Source organism: Saxophila tyrrhenica (assembly GCF_035928015.1).
Source record: "Saxophila tyrrhenica strain CCFEE 5935 chromosome Unknown scaffold_4, whole genome shotgun sequence".
NCBI lineage: Eukaryota > Fungi > Ascomycota > Dothideomycetes > Mycosphaerellales > Extremaceae > Saxophila > Saxophila tyrrhenica.
In genome coordinates, this window is record NW_027041736.1 from 450,722 (window position 1) to 461,484 (window position 10,763).

A 10,763-nucleotide genomic window follows, 5' to 3' on the forward strand; every position below is an offset into this window, starting at 1 on the left:
ATTTGTCTTTCGTATGTTTCATCGCTAATGTACATTCACAACTCATCGGAAAACTCCTCCTCGCCACTCTGCGGGCTCTTGATGACATCCGACTTCGCTCCCTCGACCGCCTTCCAGAACTTCTCGCCCAGCTCAGGGTCCTGCTGGAAGAGATGATCCCTCACCAACCTCTGCGGCGTCTCGCCCATCCATTGGAAGAGCGAGAAGTCCTGGAACTTGTCTGCCCTGAAGATTTCCAGCACTTCCAACGGCTCGTCGTCACTCAAGTTCTCGATGAAGTGACCCATGTTGCGAGGGACAATACCCACATCGCCAGCCATGTAGTCGAACGTCCTGGCGTTGCCCTCGGCGGCGAAGATGGTCACACGCGCTCGCCCTCTGATGAAGAATGACCACTCGTCGGCGTTGGGGTGCCAGTGCATCTCTCTCATCGCACCGGGGTCGATGTCAAGATGGCCGGCAGCCACAGTCTTTGAGATCGGGAAGTTCGTGCTGTCCGTGATTCTTACTCGTCCACCCGTAGCATTGACTGGCTCTTGCGCAAGCATCTTGTGTGTGAAGTTGAGCTTTGACTTCTTGAAGTTCTTGGGCGTCTCCTCCTTGATCGGGCCAGGGATAGAGCCCTGGAAGATGTACTTCTCCTTCTCAGGCAGAGCATTGAAGACCTCAGGAGGGAGACGGAAGTTCTCAGATAGGACGGACTTTGGAGTGTGGGCGAGCCAGTCCGAGAGGATGAAGGTGCTGTCCTCGCTGAAGCTGCCAGAGTCGAAAACGAGCAGGAACTCGGTTCCATGCGGAGCGAGGCCTTGGAGGGAGTGAGGGTGGCCGGACGGGAAGTACCACAAGTCACCCTTCTCGAGGTCGTCGATGAATGAGCCACCGTCGGGGTCCAGAGCAGTGATTCGTACACTCCCCTCGAGGACATACGCCCACTCGGCCTCCTTGTGCCAGTGCAGCTCACGAATGACACCCTCATCTAGCCGCATGTTGACACCAGCGAGGTCTCGAGAGGTTGGGAGCTCTCTGACAGTGGTCTGACGCGTCCAGCCGTTCTCCTCGATTCGGATATGCGAGTCGGCAAAGGACCATCGCATGTTCTTCATCGTGCCGTGGTCGGTGGTCGGCGGGCGAACCAAGTCTGGGTTCTGCCTTTCACGAGCAGGGTTGCGTGGTCCCATCATGTCGGTGCCGCGATCGTCGCCATTGCCCTAGACAGCATTAGTGTGAGCTCGTCAAGATGGAATAGAAGACTGACAATAGGCAGCGGCTGGAGGCCGTCTCCCACTGCATCGATCTTGTGATCGTACGGGTCTTTGTAGTCTTTCCTGTAAGGCGACTTCTCATGCATCAATGGGTGCTGCCGAGCTGGAGCAGCTACCGCCGACGTGGCGAGCAGGGCCAGCGACACGAGACTGGAGGTATGCATCTTGGCTGGAAGCAAAGGTACGATCAAGCCGCTGCAGACTGTCCACGGCCGATGGGAGGCAAGAGAAGGTCTTGTCTTCTTCTTCAGAGCTCCAAAAGTCCAGCGGCCATTGCGGGAAGACGAAGCATGGCCGATCTTCACACTTTCGCTACGTCACGCAATCAGAGAGCAAGGATGTTTGGGAGCTTTGAGCTTTGGCTCTCGCGGACATGACGCGGAGTCGCGTGCTTTTTGCTCGGTTAAATGGACGGCAACTTCAACTGCAACCATTCGCATGCTCTACCACTGTCAATAGCTTTTCTTCAGGAAGTATACGTCCAACATACGGTCCCTACAGTGTCTGCCGAAAGCACTCCCCACTGTTCGCCAAGGGGATCCCCTCGAAGCCACCGATCAAGACGTCGGGTCAAAGGCTTGACCGTGCGGATATTTCATCCGCTCTACCCGCCGCACCCGCATCGATACTATCAAATCGTAGGCGTCGCGCTCTCGCCCCTGCGGCACTGCAAACACCATGGCCAACTACGGAACCGTCTCACAGCAGGACACGCCATCACAGAATGGCAATGCCCGTCCAGAAGACGAGGAGACCGCAGCTCTGCTTGGCGGGAAGCCTCAGAGCACCAGCAACAGCATTGGGAAGCGCTTTCGCAGGCATATGAGCGGCAATGTGAGCAATGCCTGGGGAGACCTTGCTCTCCTCTTCTGCTACATCATCACCGGCTTGTTGGACAGCTGCAGTGTCTTCATATGGGGCAGCTTCTTGAGCATGCAGACTGGTATGACCTCCCTTCACTCACATCATCCGACCTCTCAATAACGGGATTTTCACAGGCAACACGATCTACCTTGGCCTCGGGGTGGTAGCTCCCTACGAGTCCAACCGCTGGCTGCGCTCGGGCATCTCGATCATCTGCTTCTGCCTCGGATCGTTCTTCTTCGCCCGATATCATCGATACTTTGGTGGCCGCAAGCGATGGGTTCTGGTCTCATCCTACGTCCTCCAGTTGAGTCTTATCATCGCTGCCGCCCTCATGGTCACTCTGGGCCCAAAAACTGGCACCTCGGGACCCGTGAGTGTGTGGATCGCAGTCCCTATCGCCATGATCGCCTTCCAGTCTGCTGGCCAAGCAGTCACCAGCCGTGTGCTCTCTTTCAACAGCATGACTGGTGTAGTGCTGACGAGCATCTACTGTGATCTCTTCTCGGATGCGAACTTGTTCTCGCCACCCAAAGCAAACGCGGAGCGGAATCGCAGAGCAGCAGCACCCATCCTCTTACTGATTGGAGCCTGCTTTGGAGGTCTGTGGGCTCACAGCGAGACTGGTCTAGCAGGTGCTCTCTGGACGGCTGTGGTGCTGAAAGTGTTCGTGATCATCGCTTGGTGCTGTTGGTCGGCAGAGAAGGAGACCTGATAAGGACGCCTTTCTGATGAGAGGATATGCCAAGAATCCTCTCGGTCACACGCCCTTGGTTGGCACTTGAAGAACCTGATACCGACCAGAAATGCATGAGTGGTATGGACAGCAGCTCAGTAGCCTGTTTAGAGCTGTCCTTAGAAGCTGAAAGGAGACGCAGGCACGCCTTGTACATATGTACTTTCTGTTCTAAACGTTCCAGATAACGGCTCTCCATCAGTCACGCAACATCTCTTGCCATCTTTCCATACCAAATTCTCTATGTAACGGTGATGATCTTCTTTTACTCTTTGTCGTCTGCATCTGTGGGGTGCGGGGCAAGATATCATATAACCGCGGGTCTCAATCAACCGTGTGGTCTTCTTAAGTCGACAACAACCTTTCTTTGTTGAGCAGTCGACATACATCAATCTGAGAAACATGGCCGCCAACGTTCGACGACGTTTCCCTGCGCTGACACAGCAAAGCTACCGCCGACCATGCACGCCAATCCCTTTTCAATGGCCAGCACCGCGCACCTTCTCGGCATGCTCACGACTACGGGAGGATATCAGCGATATGAAAGTCACGGATCGCATGACCATGAAGGGTCGTAACGTGCTTGTAACTGGAGGCGGCAGAGGGTGATGCTTTTCATTCTTCCCTCCTCATATTTACATTGCTCACCGTCTACAGTATTGGATTCGCAATCTGCAAAGCAGTCGCACAGATGGGCGGCAACGTTGCAGTAATCGACGCTCTTCCTGAGCCGATCGAGGAGTTCCATACCCTGGAGAAGAAATACGGCACCAAAACGACCTTCCAGCAAGCAGACGTCACCTCGGAAGAGTCGTTGGGCTCGGCAGTGCAGGACGCTGTGAGCGCCTTCGGGGAGTTCCATGGCTGTGTTCCTGCCGCCGGGATTGCTTTGGACAAGCCTCTCGCACAGCACACGTGGGCCGAGTCTCAACGGGTGCTGATGGTCAACACGATGGGGACCTTCTGGACTGTGAAACTCGTCGCTGACAACATGGCCAAGCATGGGCAAGGTGGATCGATTGTCTTGATTGCTTCTGTTGCTGCGCAAGGCATCAAGGTGCCAGAGCAGAATCTGTCGATTTACAACATGGTGAGTCAATGGGGGACAGTTTATGACAGCTGAGGCAGCTGCTGATGTCACATGTATCACACAGTCGAAAGCCGGCGTCAAAGGACTCGTCGGGCCGCTTGCCACGGAGCTGTCAGAATCCAACATCAGAGTCAACAGCATCTCTCCTGGAGTCATCCTCAGTCCCATGACCCGGTCTCTGAAGACAGAGTACCCAAGCCTGGCACAGATGTTCGAGAACGCGGCTCCGGTTGGAAGAATGGTACGTTACCTTAGAAGCCTTGCCTCTGCTGGATGTTCTGCTAACAAATTTGTTTTGCGGCCCTCAGGGTGTGCCACAAGATCTAACGCCTGCGATCATATACCTGCTCAGCGATGCAGGCTCGTTCACCACAGGATCAGATTTCCCCATCACCGGGGGCTTGCATGCTGGCGTGCGGCCGTCGTGGATGCATCGGGCTATGCCATAGCAAGACATCAGCGTACATTAATCGCATATGAACATGAATCTACATAAGAAGGCACCTGAGCATTTCCCAGGTATGTTTGCTTTGAGCCTCACTGACTCAATAGCACACAAGCGAGTCCTCGATACCAGGTGGAGATCAGGTAGGCATATAGGCCAGCTCCCTTCCTAGCTCTCCTGAAGCCTCATTTACTTATCCTGTTACCAGCGTAATTACCACACTTCAATTATACTGCCAATCCTGATCTAAAGCCTACCGACTCCCATTGCACAACATGTGCCACAAGCAGCGCCTGCAATGGGGATGCACTGACGAACAAAGACGACAGCATTGCTTCGAGTGGGTGGTACACGAAGGACACGATGACGATACTTATGGCATTTTTGACTTGTGTCCTATGATCACAGACGACGAAACCGAGGGATTCGAGGAATGCTCCGCGTACTGTTGTCAAAGGCAGATTGATGAGGCACAGAGACGATTCCAGGCAATTCCCCTTACCAGAACCAGTGAGAGTGAGGAGGACTACCTTGCAGCCTGGGCTCCATTGCCAGCGGATCCAGCACGAGAGCAAGCACGCTTTGCTTTGGTAGCGGCGATCAAGCACCACACAAGCAAATGTCTCCTAGCGTCCATGGCCGGGAACGGATATACCAACGATATGAGACGACAGAATGGGGAGGCAGTGCAGCCTCCACACCCGCTCGTCATACCGAAGCTGCCCAGCGTTGACCGCGCGGCCGAACTGTCCGCTCATAAGATCGTGGACGATTGGGTGAATTCCGTTGTGTATTCCAGGGAGCAGAGTCTTAATCGACAAGCAGGAGCACAGCAGCAACCATGGTCGGGATATTGGCCACTCTCAGCGCAGAAGCCACCCGGCATGACGCCAACCGCTGGCACGTCTGCATCAGCAACACCAGGCTGGGGCAAGGGTCTGCATACCCCGGCACTGAACTCAACGACTCCTGGGGCGGGTGGGCCTACCTCTGAAGGCGCAGGAGCCCAGGACAAGGGACAGCAATTACGATGGCAGCTCGAGAACTTGCGGCAAACTAGAGACTATCTGGACTTAGCCCTCCTTCGTCTCAAGAACGAACCATTGCTCCGCGACTAGTCGATCCACGCGCAGAAATCGCATTACATTGACCGCACCGTCCTACTACAGGCAAACATGGATACGCTTGACATTATAACCAAGGAGCTTTTGGAACAAACGCCCATCGAGCCCGAGTTCGCACAGCATATGTTGGATTCTTTAAGAAGTAAGGAAAGCAATATACGAGAGCGTATGCAGTGGGAACGGAGTGAATTGTCTGGATGGTTGCAAGTGCAGGATGAGGGCACCAAGCGATGGTTGGTGAAACGTACGGGGGTCGGTGTTCCACGCGCGCCATCCGCAGGGTGACGGTGTAGAGAAAGCTGTGGAGCGAAATGGCATATTGGCGATGACGGGCAAGGACCCTGGGACTGGATCACGAGCTTTTCCCCGATATGTGCGAGGGATGCAGGCTGTCTTGCTGTTGCTTGGTACGATGGTCTATATACCCTGCCTTTCTCGGTCGTATTCAGTGGATAGTTCAATCAACGGCCGGCTGAGTCTTTGACTTACGGCCGTCTATCCTACCAAAAAATAACCCCGGCATGAGAGCGGCCATACCGTCGTCCTCGATTGGGCAACGATATTGAACAGCTTTGGAAGCCATCGTAGCCGCCGCGGCGGGAGACATTGAAGTGGAGACGTAGGAAAAGAGCAAGAGACAAGTCAGGTTCTATTCCGTCTTCTTGTGATGAGGGATGGTGCTTGGAGTCGACGAAACGCAGATACACTGTCTTGATACCTGCCATCCCTGCTGTCCAACGCTTATATGTTACTTCTCAACGTTGCCTAACGATCCCGACCTCGCAAGATGCTGACCGTTGTGTCTGCCTCGGTGCCCATCACGCTAGAGCGCTTGCGTCGGGTCGGCCTATGTACAGCGTCGTGATTAGACACATGGTTTAGTCCACAGGCCGAAGCTAAGGTGGAGTACAACGCCTTTTGTTGCTTCTCGTCGTCCGACAATGAGTATGAAAAGCTACTCACGTGAACGCCGGCAACACCTTCTCTCCCACGAGCTCGTCAAACGCCTCAGATAGACTGTCCCATGTGTCCTGGTGGCCGGTCCAACCAGCTTTCCTGGCCTTGTTCATACTGATGACGATATTGTAGGCTCGTCCAAAGACGAAACCTAGGAAGCCCCAAGTTGCCTTCTCGAACGCATCCTGGTCCAGGCCTTCACGCTTCGCCAGACGATCCCAGGCAGCTTTGACATCCGACCGCTGCGACCACCTAACCAGATCAATCTTCTGCTCGACACGGCTTTGCTTGGCAAATTTCGAGCCCTTCAGACCACGCTCGGCGGCGAACTCACTCAGTGGTGGGTTTTCCATGAGCTCCATGACCGATCCATTCTCACCCATCTTACCGTCCTCCTCTTCGGGCGTGAACATGCGTTCGGGAATCTTCAATCCAAACTTGTCTGCCGTCTTCGGCCACATGTTCTGCCAGCTCTCGATATCTCCATTCACGACGTTAAAGGCCTGATTGCTCACCCGGGGGCTTTGCTCCAGCGCAGCCCAGAGGTTAAACTTGGCATGGAGCCGAGAGTATGTGAAGCAGTCGAACAAGGTATAAAACGACGGGCTCCCAGGAAACTCAAGCGGCTTGCCCATCTCCTTCGTGACCGCGCAGTAGATACCAAGCGATGTGGCGAGGTTCATGAAGTTGCCCTTCGCAACGCCGATGACATCGTTCGGATATGTCACAACCCAGTCCCACCCCTGCTGCTTGCCTTGCTCTGCGAGAAGTTGTTGTTGCTTGTAATAAAAGTTGGGTGGCCGATTTGAGTCTGCCAACCAGCGATCCGACTCTTCCATGGGCTGTTTGGGCACACCGAAGTGGACGCCATATTGCTTGGCACCAGTGGTCAGGATGACCCGTTTGACATTCTTGCTCGCGCCTGTGATCTTCAGAGCTTCCAAGAAGTTCTCTAGCATTGCTCCATTGACCTTCGTTGCCTCCTCTTCGCTGTCTTTGGCGAGGTAGGCCGTGAAGAAAATGTACTCGGGTTTGACGTTGTCCAACTCTTTTGCCATCTCCTGCGCTGATGCTGTGAGATCGAGCTGCTGCTGCTTGACATTTTCGGGCCAGTTGAGCTTCTGGGAGCGGGAGAGAGCGTAGACGGTGGGCCAGGTCTGCTTGTCCTGGCCCAACGCCATAACAATCTCCCTTCCAAGAATGCCGGTAGCGCCAGTCACCAAAGCGGATGGCATGGCTGCGGTGTTGTTGCGTTCGAAAAGTGTCACTGCAAAGAATTTGTTGATTGGGTGTCGAAAGGTCGATGCATCATCTGAAGTAAGCTTGGAGCTCATATAGCCTAAGCAAAGCTCGTGCGTAAGAGCAGCATCACCCAGGTCGAACCCACCAATGAGAGATGACTTCACTCCAGCGCGTGCAGCATCGCTTAGAATCTGGTCGAAGAACGCATGTCGGTGTAGAGCTGTTTTGTGCGGCCGACTTGAAGCTGGACGAGATCCTGGAAGCGAACAGGCGAGGAGGTTGACCGCTCCAGAAACCCAGCTATCGCAATGAAGCCAAATCAAGACCAATCCCTTCCCCATCCGAGCATGATAGAAGTCCACAGTCCTACCCGTACCAACTCCAGCGTCTCCGCTCACTCTAAACGGACATGGCTCGAGTCCAGAGATTGGTGTTGTCGAGCCTCGTGGCCGTTGAGAGTCCCGGAGTGGCACTCCTTGTAGTCAAACAAGCCAGCGGCGGTACTCATTTTCTCAACTGCTCCCTCAAAGCACCCATGTACTCGTCCAAAAAGCCCTGCTTGGGTGGTTCGGCCGCCCTCTTCTGCGTGTTCTGCCAGGCTGCATCGGCCGTCTCATCCTCAGTCTCTTGCGCCCACTCGCGTCCCCTAGGACCCTTCTTTTCAGACGCATGCTCACTGGTATTCTTTACCGCAGTCTCCCCGTTCTTTGCCTCAGCTCTCCCTAGCTGGGTCTGAACTTCTTCACTGAAGTGGCGCAGGAAGCCGTCATTGCTCTTTCCATCGATCTTCGTGCCGCCCAGTTCCTCTGGGGGCGTGCCGTGTCTGATTCGATGCACACTTCTAGCCACCTTCTCAACTCCACGGTGGAATGCCGGGGTGCGCAGAAGCATCTGAACCATGTAGGCCTCCAGGAAACGCAGCCAAGGAGCCATCGCTCTACAGGGCTGCTTCGTGTTACCGTACGAGTACGGGATCAGGTACAGACATGCCGTGGGATCCAGACAATGCAGGACAGCCGTGAACGGGTCTTCATACGTCGTTCGTGATGATGTCGAGTCGTTCATCAGTGTCGAGGATGGAGAGACCGCAAATAGAACCACGATAACGGCCCGGTTCGTTGGTTGCCGGCGCATCCCTGCATGTGTTTCAAATCTCACCACGACATCATCGAGGCCTACGATACAAAGCACAACAGCTAGAACATTCTATAAACAGGCTGGTGAGACACTACGACAAGTAGCTGGTGCATCTCCATGTTTTGGGCTTCGGCTGAACCATCCATACACCATCAGGCCTACCGACCGGACTCAGCACGCGAGACTCGACACCTGCAAGCCCTTGGTTAGCAAGGCAACCTGATAAAAGCGGCGGCCGAGTCGACGATCGATCGTACAAAAAGCAACCTGAGCCTTCCCAGTACGTCGCCACAACGAAACCACTTTGTTCCTCGTCAAGGTTCGGACGTCCGTCGGTGTTGAAATATTCAAGCATTACAGCACGACCGACTTTGCCTGCCGCATGCGTCCGAGACAGGCGGGCATACTCCGGTTCGCAAATCTGGGCCATGGCCTCTTCTTCGACACCCTCAGACTCTCAGCAACAACAACTACCGGGCTTCTTAAGACAGAGCAAAGCAGGCAGGTACCCGAAAAGCCCACTTCGGTCCGCGCGACTAACGTTGAGTATCAGACATCCACGCCAAATTCACCGACCTCGAATGGCAGCAACGAAACCGTCTACTGCAAGGCACTCAACCTGTTGTTGATGCCTCAGAACCTCCTTCGCAATGGTCTCGCCTTACCGGCGACGCTATCAAAGGCCGCAACCGCTACCTGAACGTTGAACCGTATGCGGGCAATCGTATCAAGTTAAGGGTGGCGGAGGGGGCCAACGACTACATCAATGCATCGCCCATTCAGCTCGGCCAACGGAAGTACATAGCCACCCAAGGGCCGAAAGACACCAGTGTCGGCCATTTCTATCGCATGTTGGCCGCTGAGGTTCGGAGTCCGGCAGTGGTGGTCATGTTGACTCAAACTCATGAATCAGGAAAGGAGAAATGCTTTCAGTACTATCCGCTGACTGCTGAGGAGTCTCCGCTGGTCATTCCTGAGGATGAAACAGCGCCGGATGGTTTTACTGGTGAGGTCACTCTCGAGGCTGTTGCAGACGACGAGAGGAGCCGCAGTCAGTTGCGAAGACTGAAGCTGCAAGCGAAAGATCAGTCCGGTGCCGACCATGAGACCGACATTCGGCACCTCTTATTTTCTGGGTGGCCAGATTTTCTAATCCCGGAAGGCGAGGATCGCGACGCTCTCATCAAGCTCATCAGGCTGTCAGCATCTCTCAATCGTCCCGAGTCAACATCAACATCAACTGAGACAAACGGCTCTTACAACTCGCACGCCGACTCATTCGCCTCCACCGAACAAGACAATCCGCGTATCATCCACTGCAGTGCCGGCGTGGGCAGGTCAGGCACATTCATTGCTCTCGATTTTCTGCTGTCCTTGCTGCACTCGAATCAGTTGGACGGGCTACCTGAAGACGTGGACCCTATTGCTGACACGGTGGACTCCTTGCGGCAACAGAGGATGATGATGGTGCAGGGCGAGTCGCAGTACAATTTCCTCTATGAGGTGCTGCGGGAACAGATGTTGGCTAGATTGGATGGTTCGAACGCAGCGGCAGGGGCGCAGTCATGACGGGAAGATGCTTACGCTGGGTTGTCTGATGTGAGGATGAATGACGATGCTGAGGTTGGACGACACGATACTTGCGTAGGAATCGAGTTTCTCGTCACTACAGACCCTCACCCACAGAGGCAGAATGCATAGCCCTTTCGCTGCCGCGTTCATCCGTAATCATACGAACGTGCTGTTATCGAGTTGGGTCACACAGTGTGCACCCAGCATTCTACCACATCGATGGATTCCACGACCATCTTTCGTTCACTGGTATCGTCACAAAGACCGGCAAATATGGCAGTCTACCGGCAGCCGTTTGAATCGCTCTCTGAGCAGGAGGTAGAAGCAGCACTGG

At 54.5% G+C, this 10,763-nt stretch overlaps 7 protein-coding genes across 7 annotated transcripts; 4 read left to right on the top strand and 3 right to left on the bottom strand.

Moving 5' to 3' along the window:
* Window positions 1-35: 35 nt before the first annotated feature.
* On the bottom strand, window positions 36-1,426 carry LTR77_002813 (uncharacterized protein; the record flags this gene model as incomplete). Its single annotated transcript, XM_064800072.1, has 2 exons — window positions 36-1,208; window positions 1,256-1,426. 2 exons carry the CDS (start codon window positions 1,424-1,426, stop codon window positions 36-38), a joined length of 1,344 nt encoding a protein of 447 aa, XP_064661411.1.
* Window positions 1,427-1,940: 514 nt separating this feature from the next.
* On the top strand, window positions 1,941-2,841 carry LTR77_002814 (uncharacterized protein; the record flags this gene model as incomplete). The annotated part of the gene is made up of 2 exons (XM_064800073.1): window positions 1,941-2,205; window positions 2,261-2,841. 2 exons carry the CDS (start codon window positions 1,941-1,943, stop codon window positions 2,839-2,841), a joined length of 846 nt encoding a protein of 281 aa, XP_064661412.1.
* Window positions 2,842-3,264: 423 nt separating this feature from the next.
* On the top strand, window positions 3,265-4,401 carry LTR77_002815 (uncharacterized protein; the record flags this gene model as incomplete). Its single annotated transcript, XM_064800074.1, has 4 exons — window positions 3,265-3,467; window positions 3,520-3,952; window positions 4,017-4,193; window positions 4,261-4,401. The coding sequence occupies 4 exons, from the start codon at window positions 3,265-3,267 to the stop codon at window positions 4,399-4,401; spliced, it is 954 nt and encodes a 317-aa protein (XP_064661413.1).
* Window positions 4,402-4,434: 33 nt separating this feature from the next.
* LTR77_002816 (uncharacterized protein) lies at window positions 4,435-5,515 on the top strand (the record flags this gene model as incomplete). The annotated part of the gene is made up of 3 exons (XM_064800075.1): window positions 4,435-4,471; window positions 4,530-4,540; window positions 4,727-5,515. 3 exons carry the CDS (start codon window positions 4,435-4,437, stop codon window positions 5,513-5,515), a joined length of 837 nt encoding a protein of 278 aa, XP_064661414.1.
* Window positions 5,516-6,286: 771 nt separating this feature from the next.
* LTR77_002817 (uncharacterized protein) lies at window positions 6,287-7,713 on the bottom strand (the record flags this gene model as incomplete). The annotated part of the gene is made up of 2 exons (XM_064800076.1): window positions 6,287-6,368; window positions 6,485-7,713. 2 exons carry the CDS (start codon window positions 7,711-7,713, stop codon window positions 6,287-6,289), a joined length of 1,311 nt encoding a protein of 436 aa, XP_064661415.1.
* Window positions 7,714-8,224: 511 nt separating this feature from the next.
* Window positions 8,225-8,653, bottom strand: LTR77_002818 (uncharacterized protein; the record flags this gene model as incomplete). Its single annotated transcript, XM_064800077.1, has 1 exon — window positions 8,225-8,653. One exon carries the CDS (start codon window positions 8,651-8,653, stop codon window positions 8,225-8,227), a length of 429 nt encoding a protein of 142 aa, XP_064661416.1.
* A 632-nt stretch (window positions 8,654-9,285) lies between these two features.
* PTP1 (tyrosine protein phosphatase 1) lies at window positions 9,286-10,426 on the top strand (the record flags this gene model as incomplete). Its single annotated transcript, XM_064800078.1, has 2 exons — window positions 9,286-9,358; window positions 9,411-10,426. 2 exons carry the CDS (start codon window positions 9,286-9,288, stop codon window positions 10,424-10,426), a joined length of 1,089 nt encoding a protein of 362 aa, XP_064661417.1.
* Between the last annotated feature and the right edge of the window lie 337 nt (window positions 10,427-10,763).